Source organism: Haematobia irritans, chromosome 1 (genome assembly GCF_050003625.1).
Source record: "Haematobia irritans isolate KBUSLIRL chromosome 1, ASM5000362v1, whole genome shotgun sequence".
Classification (NCBI taxonomy): Eukaryota; Metazoa; Arthropoda; class Insecta; order Diptera; family Muscidae; genus Haematobia; species Haematobia irritans.
This window is the reverse complement of record NC_134397.1, coordinates 180,175,261-180,196,745: the sequence shown is the minus strand read 5'-3', so window position 1 is coordinate 180,196,745 and position 21,485 is coordinate 180,175,261. Positions and strand designations below refer to the sequence as shown.

The 21,485-nt window shown below is 30.8% G+C and overlaps 1 protein-coding gene across 2 annotated transcripts in view; it reads right to left on the bottom strand.

Moving 5' to 3' along the window:
* Positions 1-8,388: 8,388 nt before the first annotated feature.
* Positions 8,389-21,485, bottom strand: part of cwo (transcription factor cwo) — an 80,473-nt gene continuing 67,376 nt past the window's right edge. For both annotated transcript variants that reach the window (XM_075292210.1, XM_075292211.1), the window contains exons 3-5: positions 16,923-17,046; positions 11,432-11,753; positions 8,389-11,357 (exon numbers count right to left, since the gene is read on the bottom strand). In XM_075292210.1, coding sequence (XP_075148325.1) covers positions 9,829-11,357; positions 11,432-11,753; positions 16,923-17,046 — 1,975 coding nt within the window. In that variant the 3' untranslated portion in view covers positions 8,389-9,828. The remainder of the gene's footprint in view (positions 11,358-11,431; positions 11,754-16,922; positions 17,047-21,485) is intronic.

Below are 21,485 nucleotides of genomic sequence, written 5' to 3'. Positions count from 1 at the left end.
TCAAAATTTTATTTCGTTACAAAATTTTGCAAAAATTTCATTTCTATAGATATTTTTGTCAAAATTTTATTTCTATAGAAGACTTAGCCAAAATTTTATTTCTATAGAAAATTTTGAAACAAATCGTTTCAATGGAAAATTTTGTCAAAATTTTATTTCTATAGAAAAATTGGTCAAGTTTTATTTCTATAGATAATTTTGTCAAAATTTTGTTTCGTTACAAAATTTTGTCAACATTTTATTTCTATAGAAAATTTTGTAAAAATTTTGTTTCGTTACAAAATTTTGTCAACATTTTATTTCTATAGAAAATTTTGTAAAAATTTAATTCTATAGAAAATTTTGTCAACATTTTATTTCTATAGAAAATTTTGTCAAAATTTTATTTCTATAGAAAATGTTGTCAACATTTTATTTCTATAGAAGACTTAGCCAAAACTTTATTTCTATAGAAAATTTTGTCGAAATTTTATTTCAATGGAAAATTTTGTAAACAAATTTATTCAATGGAAAATTTTGTCAAAATTTTATTTCGTTACAAAATTTTGTCAAAATTTTATTTCTATAGAAAAATTTGTCTGTAGAAATAAAACTTCTACAGAAAATTTTTCAAAATTTTGTTTCCTTACAAAATGTTGTCAACATTTTATTTCTATAGAAAATTTTATCAACATTTTATTTCTATAGAAAATTTTGTACAATTTTTATTTCTATAGAAAATTTTGTCAAAATTTTATTTCTAAAGAGATTTTTGTCAATATTTTGTTTCGTTACAAAATTTTGTCAAAATTTTATTTCTATAGAAAATTTTGTAAACAAATAGTTTCAATGGAAAATTTTGTCAAAATTTTATTTGTATAGAAAAATTGGTCAAGTTTTATTTCTATAGATAATTTTGTCAAAATTTTGTTTCGTTACAAAATTTTGTCAACATTTTATTTCTATAGAAAATTTTGTCAAAATTTTATTTCTATAGAAAATCTTGTCTTGTGAAAATTGTATTTGTAAAGAAAATTTTGTAAAATTTTTATTTCTATAGAAAATTTTGTCAAAATTTTGTTTCGTTACAGAATTTTGTCAATATTTTGTTTCTATAGAAAATTTTGTCAAAATCTTGTTTCGTTACAAAATTTTGTCAATATGTTATTTCTATAGAAAATTTTGTAAAAATTTTATTTCTATAGAGAGTATTGTCAAAATTTTATTTCTATAGAAGACTTAGCCAACATTTTATTTCTATCGAAAATTTTGTCGAAATTTTATTTCAATGGAAAATTTGTCAAAATTTTATTTCTATAGAAAAATTTTGTCAAAATTTTATTTCTATAGAAAATTTTGTCAACATTTTATTTCTATAGAGATTTTTGTCGAAATTTTGTCAATATAAAAATTTTATTTCTATAGAGAGTATTGTCAAAATTTTATTTCTATAGAAGACTTAGCCAACATTTTATTTCTATCGACAATTTTGTCGAAATTTTATTTCAATGGGAAATTTGTCAAAATTTTATTTCTATAGAAAAATTTGTCAACATTTTATTTCTATAGAAAATTTTGTCAAAATTTTATTTCAATGGAAAATTTGTCAAAATTTTATTTCTATAGAAAAATTTGTCAACATTTTATTTCTATAGAAAATTTTGTCAAAATTTTATTTCTATAGAAAATTTTGTCAAAATTTTATTTCTATAGAAAATTTTGTCAAACTTTTATTTCTATAGAAAATTTTGTCAAAATTTTGTTTTGCTACCAAATTTTATCAATATTTTATTTCTATAGAAAATTTTGTCAAAATTTTATTTCTATAGAGAGTTTTGTAAAAATTTTATTTCTATAGAAGACTCAGCCAACATTTTATTTCTATAGAAAATTTTGTCGAAATTTTATTTCAATGAAAAATTTGTCAAAATTTTATTTCGTTACCAAATTTTGTCAAAATTTTATTTCTATAGAAAATTTTGTCAACATTTTATATTTAGTCAACATTTTATTTCTATAGAGATTTTTGTCAATATTTTATTTCTATATAAATTTTTGTCGAAATTTTGTCAATATAAAAATTTTATTTCTATAGAGAGTATTGTCAAAATTTTATTTCTATAGAAGACTTAGCCAACATTTTTTTTCTATCGACAATTTTGTCGAAATTTTATTTCAATGGAAAATTTTGTCGAAATTTTATTTCAATGAAAAATTTGTCAAAATTTTATTTCGTTACCAAATTTTGTCAAAATTTTATTTCTATAGAAAAATTTGTCAAAATGTTATTTCTATAGAAAATTTTGTCAAACTTTTATTTCTATAGACAATTTTGTAAAATTTTTATTTCTATAGAAAATTTTGTGAAAAAATTTATTTGTATAGAAAATTTTGTCAAATTTTTATTTCTATAGAAAATTTTGTCAAAATTTTATTTCTATAGAGAAGTTTGTCAAAATTTTGCCAATATTTTATTTCTATAGAAGATTTTGTCAAAATTTTATATCTATAGAAAATTTTGTCAAAAGTTAATTTCTGTAGAAAATTTTTTCAAATTTTATTTCTATAGAAAATAATATATAGGTCTCCAATATCTACTTCCAATAGATGCTGAAAAGCCATTGACCGTATTTTTATTTTTGATCGAGGGAGTATGTTTTGAAAAGTATATATCAGCAACTTTTTGGTTTTATTTGAAATAATTTAAAAGAAGCTATTTGCTTTTAGTGTTTCATAAAATATATTTGAAACTTTTTGATTACATTTTAGAAATTATTAAGGAGCTCAAGGTAGTTTTTATCAATGGAAAAAACTAAATACAGGCCAAATACGATAATAATCGTTTATAACATCAAAAAAATTTGCTCTAGCAGATTCTGACCCTCTCATGGAAATAATAAACACAAGCAATAAACATTCAATATAAATTTATTTATTTATATTTAAACCTTAGAACTAAAATACAATACACTTTAAGAAATTTAATTTAAATTTAATTTTATCTTAAAAAAATCAAAATAAAGTTATTAACTAAATATTTTTAAAAACAATTTACTAACTAGTTATCAATATGAAAGAAGGGAAAAAACAGCTTAATAATAAAGAGTAGAAAATTTTTAACTTAGTACAATATAAAGAAATGTTTTGGAAAATAAGAAAATTTTATTTCTCTATTTAGATTTAATGAACATAAAGCTAAATTAAAATATTATTAATAATATAGTTTGAACTAAATCTTTAAAGGGTTAGTAGCAATTAGAACATAAAAAACTGTTACAGTAATTTTTTATACTATTTAAATGTTTTCCTCTTTTTTTGTATATAGTAAATATATATTTTTTACATAGTTTATCATATTATCAGCACATAGAAATACCATGAACAAATATTTTGTTTTCGTAATTGTACGTCTATTAATAACATACAAAAAAATTACATTGTTTTCCTATTTGATTTAACAAATAACGCAGTTTATGACTAGTTTTTATTTAGTTTGTTTTTTTTTTTTTAATTGTAAATTTAAGTTGTTGCTACTAAATCTTGTTCTCCACGAATGTGTTTTTAATCTTTTAAAGATTTTTTCTTTATTTTCAACATATAGGACAGATTATTTTTATATTTTTTTTTAATAACACTTATAACATGTAATAACATCAACATAACGTTTTATTTTGTTTTAATGTAAGATGACGAGTTTTTATATTTTGTAAAAAAAAAAACAAATAAATAAAATAATATGCCGTTCGTTAGTGTATGATATGTTGGGAAAATTATGGGAATTTTATGGAAAGTAGTAGGGCCGTTCTCCAATTGCCAGCAAATCTAATATTCGAAAATATTCATATTTTTATATATATTCAATTACAAATTTATAACAAAGTATGCAGATAATTGTTTAATTTGTTATTATAAATGACTTATACAATATTTTTGGTCAAAATATTTTCATCGAAAAATGCTAGCTATTTTAGTTAAAAAGACCAAAGCAGATATAGACATCTCAAGTCACAAAGTACAAAATTTGGTGTTTTATTAAAAGAAGAAAGGAACGAAAACATAGACACATATTAAAAATCATTATTTTGCACAACAAAAAGCACCATCTGGATAGCGCGTTCTGTTTAAACCACCAGTGCAAGGATGTTCTGGATAGATCATACAAATATTGCAACGAGTACTAAAAGAAAACACGCCTATAGACCACGGTTGCCACACGAGCCAATAAAACATTTTTAGAAAATTTTACCAACAAACTTCCAAATCAAAAAATCGTTGATTGAAAAATTTTATAGAAAAATTTGTCAAAATTTTATTTCTATAGAAAATTTCGTTAAAATTTTATTTCTATAGAAAATTTTGTCAAAATTTTATTTCTATAGAAAATTTTGTCAAAATTTTATTTCTATAGAAATTTTTGTCAAAATTTTATTTCTATAGAAATTTTTGTCAAAATTTTATTTCTATAGAAAATTTTGTCAAAATTTTATTTCTATAGAAAATTTTGTCAAAATTTTATTTCTATAGAAAATTTTGTCAAAATTTTATTTCTATAGAAAATTTTGTCAAAATTTTATGTCTATAGAAATTTTTGTCAAAATTTTATTTCTATAGAAAATTTTATCAAAATTTTATTTCTATAGAAATTTTTGCCAAAATTTTCTTTCTATAGAAAATGTTGTCAAAATTTTATTTCTATAGAAAATTTTGTCAAAATTTTATTTCTATAGAAAATTTTGTCAAAATTTTATTTCTTTAGAAAATTTTGTCAAAATTTTATTTCTATAGAAAATTTTGTCAAAATTTTATTTCTATAGAAAATTTTGTCAAGATTTTGTGTCTATAGAAAATTTTGTCAAAATTTTATTTCTATAGACAATTTTGTGAAAATTTTAGTTCTATAGAAAATTTTGTCAAAATTTTATTTCTATAGAAATTTTTGTCAAAATTTTATTTTTATAGAAAATTTTATCAACATTTTATTTCTATAGAAAAGTTTGTCAAAATTTTATTTCTATAGAAAATTTAGTGAAAATTTTATTTCTATAGAAAAATTTGTGAAAATTTTATTTCTATAGAAAATTTTGTGAAAATTTTATTTCTATAACAAACTTTCTCGAAATTTTATTTCTATAGAAAATTTTATAAAAATTTTATTTCTATAGAAAATTTTATCAAAATTTTATTTCTATAGAAAATGTTGTAAAAATTTTATTTCTATAGAAAATTTTGTGAAAACTTTATTTCTATATAAAATTTTGTAAACATTTTATTTCTATAAAACATTTTGTGAAAGTTTTATTTCTATAGAAAAGTTTGTCAAAATTTTATTTATACTTATGTATTACCCCTTGGTGGGAAGGGAATATTTTGAAAAATCTAAAAACATTAAAAATTCTATCAAACAGTAAAAAGTCTACTATTTTTGGTAGAATTTTACCAACTGTGGCAACCGTGCTATAGACACATCAATTGGCATTTCATAATATGGATCCAACAAATCATTTGAACGGTACATTTAAAAATTTTACATAATCATTTGCTTATAAACAATTTTAACATTTCATTTGGCGGTTTGAAATTATAATAAAATTCATTTTAAAAAAAATTAATTAATTTGAATTTAATTAAAAATAAAAAAAACACATAAAAGAAATATCTCAGTTTTTGTGCTTTTAAGTATGTGTTTGGTGTGTTTTGTTATTATTGTATAATAAGAAAAGCAATAAAATATTGCCACAATGTTGTTTGTGCTTAAATAATTGTAAAACAGTTGGAAAAAATCACTTTTTGCATTATTATTATATCCCAATGATATTAAATAAAAATAATCTGCGATTGATAAGGACATAAAATATTATTTTTTGTTCTCAAAATAAAAACTATTTTTAACAGGTACAAATAAATATAATCGTATATATATATAATTAATTTATAACATATGTGTTTATTTATATATAAAAAAATATATATATTTACATTCATATCAAATTTTCTTTAATAATCATTTGTGAATTTTATTACAATTTCAAATTGTCTAGAATTATGATAATTAGATACATTCATTAGCTTAGTATATATTTAGGATGTTTGTTTAAACGCATTATTTTTCTTTGATCTTTAAAAGATACATTTTAGGGATAGATTTTGATTTGTTATAAACAAACACACAATATTTGTTAATATGTCAAAACAATTTACATACATATATACTTAATACATGAAGGTGTTTTATTTTCGGATATATATTGAGGTTATATTTTAAGGTTAGAATCTCAAGAACCCACATGCCAAGAGTTTAAAATATAAAGTCTTGTAAAACCAATATGATAACCACATTCCCTTCTAGAAAATAGAAAAAAATCTACTAAACAAAATGCACAATTTGTTATTTAAGGAGGTTTTCTCAATCTCTGATTTTAATGTATGTTTTTTAGTACAACAGCTGATTGTATAGGGGCATTTTACTAATGGACTTTAGTTCACACGAAAATTAGTAAAATAAATCTTGTACTCGTTCGATCGCCCATAAAGTTCCGTACAAACTTTGGGAAGCGATAAAACATTTTCACAATGTACTTTTTAAGTCCTGTATATATCTCTCCCGGAAACATTGTTTCTAGTTTAGCGGTGCTACCTTTATTGCATCCTATTAAAATGTAAAAGGTAATGTCACTTTTACAAAAACTAAATTTTGTACTCGAAGGAGTGGCATCCAAATCTGGCAACATTATTTGCTACTAAGGGCTTTTTAGAAAATGAAACTTTTAACTATCATTGGTAAAAATTTAAAGTAAATGTAAACGTGGTGAGTAAAGGTCCTGCATAATAAATGCATGGGAAATTTTGCGAAAATTCGGCAATCATATCGATTGTTTATATTTTTTTGCATAAGTTATATACCACAAAACTGCATTATCGGTAGGCAAAGAAAAAAATCTGCCAGAGTCGGACAATTCCGTGAATATTGAGAATACTAAGTGTGTCGTGGCCGATTTTGGGTTTCCCAGAAGAAATACACATAAACAAGTGTTCGTCTATCGCTAGGGTTATGTTTACACACTTAGACAATTGATTACATTTTCGTCAATAAGCTGTGGTCAGCTGATTTCAGTAAACAACATTTAATGGTTTCATCACGCATGAGAGAATCTGTCGATAGCAACGTTATAATAAAAAAAATCATTTCTTCAGAAAATTTTTGTCAAAATTTTATTTCTATAGAAAATTTTGTTAAAATTTTATTTCTATAGAAAATTTTGTTAAAATTTTACTTCTATAGAAAACTTTCTCGAAATTTTATTTCTATAGAAAATTTTGTCAAAATTTTATTTCTTTAGAAAATTTGGTGAAAATTTTATTTCTATAGAAAATTTTTATTTGTATAGAACATTTTGTAAAAAAATTTTAGTTCTAAAAAATTTAGTCAATATTTTATTTTTATATAAAAATTTTGTTAAAATTTTATTTCTATAGAAAATTTTCTCCAAATTTTATTTCTGTATTTATTTCTATATTTATTTCTATAGGGCTTTGCCCAAATAAATTTGACAAACATTCTTTTCCTCTGTTGGTTAAGCTACTCTTGTAGTTTAGTCAATGTATGGTTTTAAGCTGAAATAAAAAACAACAACAATGTAAAAAATTTACTCAAAATTTTATTTTTATAGCAAAATTTGTTAAAATTTTATTTCTATAGAAAATTTTCTCGAAATTTTATTTCTATTTCTATTTTTGTCAAAATTTTATTTTTATAAAGAATTTTGTCAACATTTTATTTCTATAGAAAATTTTTTTAAAATTTTATTTCTATAGAAAAGTTTGTCAAAATTTTATTTCTATAGAATATTTTGGCAAAACATTTTAGTTCTGTAGAAAATTTAGTCAAAATTTTATTTTTATAGCAAATTTTTTTAAAATTTTATTTCTATAGATAATTTTGTTAAAATTTTGTTAAAAAAGAACGTAAGTGTGGAATAAATGTGTTTAGCATTTTTAAACACACGTTTATACAACCCTGGATTTTTCGCACGAAAAAATATGTAGGCATATTATTAAAATTTTTTCTATAGAGAATTTTGTCAAATTTTTATTTCTATAGAAAATTTTGTCAAAATTTTATTTTTATAGAAAATTTTGTCAAAATTTTATTTCTATAGAAAATTTTGTTAAAATTTTATTTCTATAGAAAACTTTCTCGAAATTTTATTTCTATAGAAAATTTTCTTTAGAAAATTGTGTCAAAATTGTATTTGTATAAAATATTTTGTAAACAAATTTTAGTTCTATAGAAAATTTAGTCAAAATTTTAGTTCTATAGAAAATTTTGTCAAAATTTTATTTGTATTGAATATTTTGTAAAAAAATTTTAGTTCTATAGAAAATTTTCTCGAAATTTTATTTCTGTAGAAAATTTAGTCAAAATTTTATTTCTATAGCAAATTTTGTTAAAATTTTATTTCTATAGAAAATTTTCTCGAAATTTTATTGCTATTACAAATTTGTGAAATGCCTCTTATGTGGGCAGGAATATTTTGCAAAATCCGCCAAAACATCGAGAATTCTACCAATCTACCAAATAGTAAAAAATCTACAATTTTTTGGTATTATTCTACTAACTGTGGCAACCGTGTTCGCGTTACGTATACGATCTTTACTATCCCATGTTCTCTAAGGTGTCTATTACTCATACGTCACATGGTTCGTTTGTAGCCATTTTTAATATAAATCATACGCAACAAGCGACTAGAATATTGCGACAAATTTAAATACTTATGGCGTTTTCTTTTCTTGTAAAAAATGCGCACTTTTTTTGCATTTTGCCCGGAAAATGTACTTTTTAGGTTCTTTTCTAAAAAAAACAGGCAAAAGTGCGAAAAGGCTTCGAATTATGTTGTGAAAATATCGCCACGCATAGGGGCAAATTACGGGCATTTTCAGCACTGCCAACAAACGAGAGTGCTGCGATTGCCCTGTTTCCTTCCTTGAATTCTTTTCTGCCCGCTGAAATGATTGCATTTTTTTAGGTTGCTGGTAACATTTTAAAAATGCGCATTCTGTACAGACAAAATGAAGGCAAAGCACTTTTTTCAGAAAAGAAAACACCATTAGTTTTCTCACTGTCATCTACAGTGAAACCCCTCAGAAGTGGACACCTACAGTCGCCTAAATGTTGTTCAAAATTTGGGAGTTGTCTAGCTATAGGGGGGGTTAGTTTTATTTGTGGACAATTTCGGACAATTGTTTATTTTTGAGTTGTGACCCGTTTTAAGTGTGTCCAAGTTTTAAACGTTTTGCTGTATATGGTAATTAATAAAACCGAAATTCGAATACAAGACATTTTCTAACCATGGTTGGAGATTGAGAAACCTGCTCTTTAAATTGAAAACAAATACGGGATCATCAGGATTATTTCACCACGAAAAGAAAACAATGTATATGAAAAGGATTTGATTGGTTTTGTGTGTTATTCTATTAGAGCTTTTTGTTGGTATACCTTTAGATTCTAGCTATAAAACCATTATATGATTATTTTTCACAGAAGTCTGAGGTAGTTGTTCCATATACACCAATATTGGCATGCACACACACACATACATACTTCTATGTACATATTATTGTATATGCTTAAAACATATTTAGTACATATCTCGAATTTAGTTGGGTGCATGTATGCATCTTGTCAGTGTATGCGGTTGGTTGTTTTCAAGTTCGTTCACTTCAAGGTAAATTACATAATACAACGTAGTTGTTCCACAATTCCTTGGATAACGAAAACATGAAATCAAATTACATTTCGTATTTTTCTTTGTATAAATTCTAGGAATAATTCGATATTTTGTAGCTTTAGTTTTACCAACCATTTGTGGCATTTGTGATGGCCTCCAATTTAGCCTTGGCCACTGCTGCTGACACAGAGGAGCCATTTAAAACCGGTGGGTGTTGTTGTTGTTTACTGGCCACTACAGCCGCTGCAGCTGCCAAAAGGCTAGCCGATGTTGAGGAGGGCATAAAATTAACATTGATATTAATGGGATGTACCACGGGCATATTGGTGAAATTCTTCTCCAACAAATCTATGCCATTAAGGAAAGGTATCAAAACATTGTAGTCAACATTAAGGGGAACATAGTAGGTGCCATGGCTATGCAGGGCAAATATGGGTACAGCAAAGCTGCGTGTTGGCAGTGGGGCGGTGGTACTGGTTGGAGCACTTATGCTACTCTTTATTGTGGACGCTGTTGCTGTTGTGGGTATTTCTGTTTTAATTTCACTAAATGGAGTAAATGGCTTCTCTTCTCGAATGGCCGATGGCAACAAAGCCACTGTATTATTTGAGCCCTGCGTTGTACTGGCCGGTATTCTAATGTCTGCCTCATCCACTGTATTCTCACAATGGGTATTGGCTGCTTCGGCCGCCATTTTACGCTTCTTAGCCATAATAGGGGCAATTTCGGGTTCTGTACCATCCTTAGAATGGTCGGAATGGGCATGCAAATTCTCATTTTGCAATAATGGTGGGGCGGGACAGTGTTCACTTGAGGTTTCCTCATCGTGTAACTCATGATTGAAACGTTCCTTTATGTGATTTTTGTACTTGTAGTTATTGTTGTGCTCAATATCATGAGAAGATTCGGAGAAATTACGTAGACGACCTTGCAGCAAACTATCCTGGTGATGATGCGCTAAATGGTGGTTCGAGTGATGGTGATGATGATGCAGATTATGTCCATGACCGAGTAGAGTATCCCGGGGCGGAGGAGAATGCATGTTTGAGGTGTCTGTGTGTAAGATAGGTTCACGTGATGAATCAAAGTCATGGTTACTAGAATCGGTGTGGTGATGTAGAGATGATGGTGCCGTAGATGTGATAACCGGTGCCTGATGCGGTTGTTGTTGCTGTTGTTGGCTAGACGAACTACTGGCTACATTGATACCCTTCCCCGCTGGTCCCGTGGAACTAGTGGCATTATTTGAAGTGATTACCGATCCTGTAGAGGATGTTGTAGAATTACTAGCAACATTTGGTAGGCTAATGTTATTGGTAAGACCACCGGCGGTGGCTGTGCTACTGGTAGTAGATGCATTGGTGGTGTTACCATTTCCATTACCCGCACTGCTATTGTGATGTGCCTCGTTAGTGTTACTATCCATATGGATGGCTGATGTACAATTACGCTGTAATTGATTTAAATGATTGCGGAAACTGAGATCTTTGACATCATTGTGATCATTACTGTGCTCTATATCTGATGTCGTGGCCAACATATCACGCAATTGACATAGTGGGGGTACCGCATGAAATGTCTGATGAGGACTACCACTAGAAGCACTAATATTATCAGCAGTTGCATGGCATCCACGACTACGAAAACAATCATCTGGAAGAGAGAGAGAGGAAGAGAAACTTCGTTATATTCTTCATATCAATCAGAGCCTCTGACATTCTACTTACTTTTCATAACCTCCTCGCAATGTTCCTGTAAACGTGCCAAAAGCCGATAACAGAATTCTTGCATTTGACTGTCATAGAGAAATTTGGCTGCTTCCTTCATACAATCCGTGTAGCCCATACGATAGTCATTTTCTTTTTGCATACATTCACTTTGCAGATGCTTTAAGTGTCTGATGGCCATTTCAATGATTTCTGTTTTCTCAATGCGTCCACGACCTTTACGTTGATATTGTGGTGGGATAAGTCGTGACAAATCGGCCAAACATGAATTCATCCGATCCCTTCTACGTTTTTCAATAATCCGATGTGACAGTGGATCTTGCTGAAAGGGTTAGAAAGATCGATTATTGTAAACTTCTGGAAATGTGAGGACGGGTAGTGGTCATCAATAGGATAAAATTATATATTAAACTGAAAAAAAATATAGTTGTGAGTACACAAATTTCAGGTCCTTAAAATAAGTATGCGAATTTTGCTTTGCATAGAAGATGCATTTCTCTGATACAAAGTTTTTCTCCTTGACCAAAAGTCCATAAACTTTTCAATGACGGCGTTTTCTAGAGTTAGGAGATGCGTCTTACACAATGACTACTAAAATCTACGTATCTCAATCCGTTGGACTTTTCCATCTGGGACATTTTTGAAAGTTAGGTTGACACTAAAAATACCACATTGTTACTGCCAGAAATTTGACGATATCCGCTGCCAAATTCTTAGCCTTACCATTCACTACATGGCAGAAGTACGCGGGCAGTTGAATGTCCGAGTCGATGACAAGATAATTCCGAATACAAACTACCCCAGGAGCCACCGTGGTGCAATGGTTAGCATGCCCGCCTTGCATACACAAGGTCGTGGGTTCGATTCCTGCTACGACCGAACACCAAAAAGTTTTTCAGCGGTGGATTATCCCACCTCAGTATAGCTAGTGACATTTCTGAGGGTTTCAAAGCTTCTCTAAGTGGTTTCACTGGAATGTGGAACGCCTTTCGGACTCGGCTATAAAAAGGAGGTCCCTTGTCATTGAGCTTAACATGGAATCGGACAGCACTCAGTGATAAGAGAGAAGTTCACCAATGTGGTATCACAATGAACTGAATAGTCTAAGTGAGCCTGATACATCGGGCTGCCACATAACCTAACCTAACCCCAGGATTCTTGGGGTTACATTCGACAGCCTTTTCAAGCCATCTGCTGGCAGCACTTGGGGACGCACAAAGAAACTTTATTGACTACATATAAGGCAATTGACCGGTCAGTGGTAAGCTATGCAGGGCCAGTATGGACACCTCAGACAAGTGACACATTGTGGAATATCATAAAGACCTGTAAGAACACTACCCTTAAAACTGCCTCAGTGTGTCTCCGCGGTACTCCTTTGGATCATCTTTACGCGGAGATAAAGATCATCCCTGGGTGTAGACACAATTACAAGTCAAAGCAGTATCTCTTGGGATGTTATCGCAGTAGCCACCACCACCACCATCTTGGAAAACGCAAGATGGTGTAGAAGTCCATCTTCACCCTCTAGAGCGCTAGGTCGAGCGTAACAAGCCTCTCGATCATTCAGCATACCAGAACAGGATTCATGAGGATACTGTAACAGAAGCGGTAAGAAGTGACAAGTTCCTGTTCTCGGAGTTTGACCACCGCCCAGTGCACCGAAGCAAAAAGACCTTCCACGGCAGACCAGGGCAGTTATGGTCTAACTAAGATCAATTTCTACCTATAAATGAAGGATAACAGCGTAGTTGACGTGCGTCTCATATGCAACTAAGGGCCACGCGTGTCAACTTTTCGCTGGGCCAGCCAAACCTATCCAACTTAACAGCAGATCACTCTGGACGCGTCCCATTTTAGTCCCAGGGTTCCTTGATCTGGATACAAGCTGATGTACCAAAGCGCAAAACAAAATGGATGAAAGCACAACACACTCTTACTAGAACAACAACAAGACGACGCTTCAGTGGGAATGGAAAAATACCCTAGAGCCACATTCAGCGTGTGATGGCTTTGTTGGCCATAATTCATGACCAAAATCTTAACTGATTCTAAAATTTAATGACTAAACTATTTCTGGAATGGGCTTAGCCCCCCTATACTACCACCCCGATGATTCTAACAAGTAGAGACAAGTAGATACAACAAGGAACATAAGGTTAAGATAAATGGCGACGTTCCTCATTTCTTTGCCAGCAGGTATTTGAATCTTTCTGCCCCTAAATCTATGGAAAAATTCGTGGACAGAGCATCCCCACATGCAATAACCCCAGGGTTCATGGCATGATTTTTGATAGTCTCTTTGGAAAGATAGCGGAAATGGTTGCTAAAAACGTTGGGCGTAGAAACAAGATCCTGAAGACATTGGTTGGTAACACTTGTGGTAAAGATAATCAGACGATTCAAAAGACCTATGAGTCTATTGGTCGTCCCCTTATCGATTATGTGACCCCCGTATGGGCTTCCAGCGTTAAGCGATACCCAATGGAGAAATCTTAGAGCAGTGCAGAATACTGTGCTGCGAATTGTCACTCGATATCTCTCCAAATCACCAGAACAGCATCTGCAGCATGATTCCCAAAATGCTAGAACACAAAAACCTTTTCAATAACAAGCAACTCAAAAAGTGCAGAGGCGAAAACAATCCAAACCATGCCACATGTATGAGGGCTACATCTGAACGAGCCAAGCCTATGCGGCTTGATTTAAGAATATCCGAACATTCAATTAATCTCAGGATCGGCTATGATAATGATGAGGGAATAAGGGAGTCATTGGAGGTCGCACATACGGTAGCGATTCAGAAGACAATATCTTTCTAACTATCATACCAGTACGGGGTTATACTGAGTGGAAGACCACCAGCTTTCAGCGATAACGAGAGACGGATGCCTAGAGACTCAAGGTGGGTGCTGTCTCAACTAAAATCAGACATATCCAGTTACCTCTAACTTCTAAGCACACCAATTCAAGATGTTTGCTTGAATTGTGGACATTCGCCTTACATCACGAGGTATGCTCTTGCTTGTCGTGCGAAACCAACAGATTGGACACCTACTTCAATCTGGACTCATCAAGTAGAGGCAGCTCGCTTTTGCGAACATTTACGATTCTAATCTATAACCATCGTATTTTACAAACGGTGAAGAATACTTCGCTACGGATTGTCACTGCATATCACTCCAAGACACCAGAACAGCATCTACAGATTGAGTCCAACACTGAAACATCCTCATCCAACAGTACCAGATAAAGTCTAGAGGGAAAAACCAACCAAACAATGCCACATGCGCGATAGCACCATCTGAACGAGCCAAGCCCATGCTGCTGGACGTCCAACATTCAATTACCAGATCGGCGATGACAATGAAGAGGGAATAAGAGTGACATTGGAGTTCGCACAAACGCCAGCGGTTCAGAAGGCAGCACCTAATTATCCTACCAGTACAGAGTTGTGCTGGGTGGACGACTACCACCTGTCAGCGATAATGAGAGACGGTGCTGTCTCAACTAAAATCCGACATCTCCAGTTATCTCTAACTTCTGAGCCCTGCAATTCAAGGTGTTTGCCCGAATTGTGGACGTTCGTCTTGCATCACAACAGATTTGATACCTACTTCAATCTGGACTCATCAAGTAGAGTCAGCTCGCTTTCGCGAACTGGTTGTAGAACCTTAAATGTCTAACCCTCGTATTTTACAAACGGTGCAGAATACCAGAACAGAATCTGCCGCATGAGTCCAACATGCTTACGGTTCACCAGCACCTGCTAAAGTGCAGAGGGCAAACTACCCAAACAATGCCACATTCATGATCTGAACGAGCCAAGCCCATGATGCTGGACTTCAGAAAAGACCAACATCTCATTAGTCATAAGATCGGTGATGAAAGTGATGAGCGAATAAGGGTGACATCGGAGGTCACACACACACGGCACCGGTTCAGAAGGCGTAGATATTGCCTTCTGTCTGTACTGTCCTACCAGTACAGCGTTGTGCTGGAGCGATGACGAGAGACGGCAGCCTAGAGAGATCAGGTCGGTACTATCCCAACTAAGATCCGGTATCTCCATTTGCCTCTAATTTATGAACCCAGCATTCATGGTGTTTGCCCGAATTGTGGACATCCGCCTCACATCACGAGGCATGCCCTTGCGAACTAGGATCTGGTATCTCCAGGTATTTGAACAGTTACTTCTGAACCCAATATTTCAATTGCTGGGTTCAGAAGGGTGAACATTCGCCTCACATCACGAGGCATGCCTTTGCTAGTCCTTTGAAACCATGTGATTGTAAAATTTCTGTTATTCGAAAATATTTGGTTCTGATTTGGATAATCACACATGCACTCACTCACATATAGACTCTTTTGCTTTGGTTTCAGAGAGAATAAAAATACAAGAGGACGAAAATTTCTCTTCTACACTGATAGAAAAAATTACTTTCCATAGTCGTGAACGGACGGTGACAAAATGAAACGGAAACGTTCACAAAAAATCAAAACAGAATGTTCACAATTTCGTCCACGGGCGTTCACGATTTCATGAACGGCATTCGTTTTTCTTGGGCCATGAAATGTCTTAAAATAATATTTAGACGCTATTATGGCAACTCCCTCGGTGGTGCAATGTGCTAATGCGACTGTTAACACGTATGGTGCAGAAAACACAGGTTCGAGTCACGCCAGCGGAAATCTTTTTTTAATTTTGTTTATAAAGTCGTAACCATAACGTTTTCAGATCATGAACACTGGTTGTTGTTTTGACAACGCATGGTGTCATTTTATCGTTGTCAGATTGACACCGCCTGTTCTCAGTTTGACACCACATGTGTGTTGATTCACTTTCATGAACGAATCGTTTTGAAATGAGCACGCCGTGCACGATTTTTTCTATGAGTGTACAAAAACAACAAATGTCAACCGTATAGATGTCGCACAATGCCTGCAGCTTTGGTATTACCGACGTTGCGGTCGAAGCGCTGTTTTTATAAATTGTTTATAAAGGCATCGGCAGTTATAATTTCAAATTGTCCGGCAAAAAATTCAATGGAATGATAACATTTATAAAAAAGAACATTTGTTACAACAAAGTAGGTTTTAAATCCTATTTTCTTTACGTTTCGTAAAGTCGGCAGAGAACTGAACTGGGTGACGCCGACGCAAATTGTATGATATTTGAGAGAAGCGCTGACAAAAACTGCATGATATTAGAGAAATTTTCCTCATGACTGCCACCTACTGACGCAGTTTCGCTTCACAGTTTCGTTCTCTTGTATTTTTATTCTCTCTGTTGATTTTTCTAAAATTGATACCATACCAAAGAGAGTTTTACTTTCAGCGAGATCTCGGGAAATTTGAAAAAAAAAAATCGTGGCAACGCAAAAAAAACCCTTATATAGTACAAATGATGGAATATTTAAAACCAAAACTCAAATTTTATTTTACTTCTTAATCGTAATCCTTGACTTCTTAAACATTAGTTAATAGTTACCCTCGATGTTTTATTACGCCTTCCGGTGGCATATTCAGCATCATCTTCACTATATCCTGTGGCATTTGTGGAGAAATTTAAACTAGATTCTGTACAATATGGAAAACTGGATACGGCTGCATCACTGCAATATGGTAATTCATCATATCATTATGTTTCGATTTGGTTCAATGATGGTTTATGGAAGAAAAGAGAAATAAAGAAAAGACATAATGCTTTAGTTTATATGTTTATTTGCATATATGTACATTGTCGATTTATTTATATTATTAAATATGTATATATGTATGTATGTGTTCTTATACAGAAAATGTTCATCATTCACAAAAGAAACAAACAGCATTCGTATTAGGCATCGGGGCTCATATACCCTCAGGGCTCAGTTTGACACCAGGTCCATAGGGGGTGTATCACTCCGGAATGTCTCAATTCAATACGAAATTTGTGATTGACTATTGGTCATCTTGGATCACCAAGGAGTGCTAACATAGTAAACATATTTCAATCGACCATGCCACACAAAATACGGACATCTCGTCGTTTTGGAAAGGAAAATAAATAAAAATAAAAACGAAAATCATAAAGCTGCAAGGAGTATTTAATATTTATGTTGTTGTCTTTTGTATAAAAGTCAAATGCAAAACATACCCGCATTTTTGTAAAATTCAAAAAATTTTCACAAAATTACTAAAAGCAAAAAAGAAAACAAAAAGGAATTCATAACATAAGAAATGTGTAAATATCAAAGGTTAAGTATTAAATTTGTTTTCCTTGTACAATGGAAGAGATTATACAAATGTATAGTGTATACAGACATAATATAATAATTTTTGTTATCTAGCTTTTGATTTCCATTAACTCCCACTAAAAAGTAAAAGTTTTGAAAACATTTGTTGTAATGTCGATAACATCGGTGTTAAGTATTAGTATGTTTCACTAACAAAACCAACTGAATATTTCATACTGATAGAACGGACTCTATATACATAAAGTAAAACAATCCCTTATGGTTGTCGATAATATGGTCATCGGGTATTTCTTAAGACCGGTATTTATCTCTAACGAAATTTCCGCTATCTATAACGAATGTATTGGTATTTTTGCTAACGAAAATTCCGTGAGGTATTTTATCGATGGTTTACATAAACATTACAAAACTGTGTTATCGGCACGTAACTATCATGCTTTTTTCAAGACCTACAAATCGATATAATTGATAACAACTCATTACGGAATTATCTGTAATAGAACTAGAAATGTATTGCACAAGACCAAACTGCATTATCAGCCGGTAACGAATTTGTTAGGCTAGGAATATTTCATTGACATAAATTTAAAATGGAATCTTAATTTTATTTTTCTCAGGCAGCACCTGCGTATTGCTATACACAAAAAAAAATTTCTGATTCAATCACGAAATTGATCCAATTAGTTTTTTAATTGAAATGTCTTCAATCACAGAAATAATAGTATCAACTAAAAAATTAATTGAAAGTCAATTAAAAACTTAATTGAAAGTCAATTAAAAAATTAATTGATATTATCAATTTTTTTGTGATTGATTTTTGCTTCAATTAAAACATTTGTTGAATCAATTAAAATTTTAATTAAATATTTTTTAAATCTCAATTAAGACTTTAATTGGAAAAAATTTCGTGAAATTTTTTTCTGTGTAAAACTGTATTATCATCAAGTAGATTCAACTTGATGATAATACAGTTTCTTAAGCACGGTATGTACTTGTAATGAAATTTCCACTACCCATAATAAGTACATTGGTATTTTGCTAAGGAAAATTCCGTAATGCGTTACTAACGACTGTTTAATAGGAAAATAATGTTTTCTCACCAATACGGCATTATCGTGATGCATAAGGGTTTGTTCAAGGGATAACCCACACGGAATTTTCCTTAGTAATAACTTGTGATGCCTTTTATGAGAATGACGAATATATTTCGTCTTATTAGAAACACAACGTGAAACTGTCTTATCGGCAGTTAAAGAATTTGTCACATCAGGCAGATGTCATTAATATAATAATAAAATGGATTCGTAGAATTCCTGTAATATTTTCTTCCCGTTTCTGGTATTAAAATTGCCACAAAATCAATAAAACAGTGTAACACATCAGTTACATGCATCGGGAATTTTTCAAGACCAACAAAACGGAATTTTCTGTAGTAGAACTAGAAATGTATTTTGCACAATATTACACTGCATTATCGGCTAGTAAATAATTTGTTGACATACGTCTAAAATATTAATTTTATTTTTCCTTAAAAGTCTGCATGCAGCACCTGTGTACCTTTTACGTGTTGCTAAGTTTGAATCTACTTTACGGTAATACAGTTTATTAAGCCCGGTATGTACCTTTAATGAAATTTCCGCTAACCATAATAAATTCATCGTGAAGATTTTTCAAGGGAAAATCCTCACGAAATTTTCCTTAGTAAAACTTGTGATGTCTTTTTTGGGGAATGACGAAACTGTCTTATCGGTCATTAACAAATTGGTCACTTCAGATACATGCCATTAATATAATAAAGTGAAATCGTAGAATTCCTTTAACATTTCCTTCGTGTTTAAAAAAATGTCTCTATATCGATAATACCGTGTAACACATCAGGTACATTACCTTGATATAATAATAAAATGGAAAATTCCTGTATGCTGCTCCTGCGAAAAATTCATTTTTCCATTCTGTTTTCGCAAGTAATTATTAATCGATAACGCCGTTTATGGGTAGTTCATAATCAATTGGGTAATGTCCATAACGGTTTTTGAAAACTTTAAAAAAAGTTATTTCACACTAGTATGATCGATAGTCGATACCTAAGTTTTCAAGTACTATAAAAAGAAAATAGCAATTCCTCTAACATTTTCTTCCCGTTTCCGGTATAAAAATGATCACTATATTGATAATGCCGTGTAACACATCAGGTACATGGAAAAGTCCTGTAAGCAGCTCTTGCGAAAAATTCATATTTCCATCCTCTTTTCGCAAGTAACAATTAAACGATATATCGATAATACCGTGTAACACATCAGGTACATTACATTGATATAATAATAAAATGAAAAATTCCTGTATGTAGCTCCTGCGAAAAATTCATATTTCCATCCTCTTTTCGCAAGTAAAAATTAATCGATAACACCGTTTATGGGTAGTTCATAATCAATTGGGTAATGCCAATAGCGATTTGGGAAAACTTTTTATAAAAAGTTATTTCACACTAGTATGACACTGTTATCGATAGTCGATACCTAAGTTTTCAAGTACTAAACAAGCAACAGGCAAAAAAGCAAATAGCATACACACATACATATTGTTCCCAAAGAAATTGGTTAATAGACACAGTAAAAAATATGTTAAAACAGCAAAAACTCTGCTGAAAAAGAGAAATCAGTCATTGCTTGCTGAAATAGCAAACAAATAGGGCTGGAATATACAAAAAAAAAACTATTTGTGATACTTTAACATACTTGAGGTGACATTTTACTAATTGTTATTCGCTAGACTATAGAGTACAAAACTATAATAGTAGACCCAGACTATGGGGTTTTGACAGCCTTTTTTCTATGAGAGTACGAAACTCCTCAAAACTATAAATACAGGCATGTTTTTTTATAACATTTAAAAAATATATTCTGACTCATAGTTTGTTTAAATTGACTACGCTTAACAACAAAGAGAAAACCACAATGAATGAAAAATGAATAAGATTCATATAAGCAAGCACGTTTTTATCACATGAAATAGACCCAACGTTTAAAGTGAATATTGAAAAACACGTTTTGTACTACAAATTATTTATGTATGTATATATATATTTTTTTTTTTATATCTTGGCAAAGCTTTTATAGTTTTTCGGTGAAAAACAAAAAACAATAAAATAAACTAAATATATCTTCTAAGTTGAGTACACTCAAATCCATATAATTTTTATTTTCATAGAATGAACCTGGGATACTCTGTAAGTACAACTGTCATACTTACCATTATACCATTAAGTGAATGAAATTAGATTTAAATAAATTAAATTATATATAAAAAATAACTAAAAATGGAACTACAATTTAATTGTAGCTTAATATAATTTAATTTAAAATGAAATATATGTACACTCAAAAAAAAAAAAAAAGAGAGAGAAACCATTAGGGCACTCAAGCCAATTTACCTTTATTTTAGTTCATGGGAATTATTATAGTTTAGTTAAAATTTCTCCAATATTAGAAAGGTTTCGTTTAACAATTTTATTACAGAGAAAAGAAATATTTTTTTGTGTAGAGGGCAATAAAATAGCACTGCCATAATTTGAGTCATTTGCCCACTGTGTGAGTTCTCAATTGATTGTTCATTTTGGCACAAGTTGTCAACGTGATGACAGGGGTGACTGGTGACTAAAATAATTGTGCTCTATATGTATGATGGCAGATGAATAAGCAAGAGGTAAGAGAAGAATTTGTTATGGCTGCTGATCATTGTATATATATTCAAACTAAAGTGAGTGGAATCTGACTGAAACATGGCGCTAAATGTGCTAATTATGATGATGCCAGAAG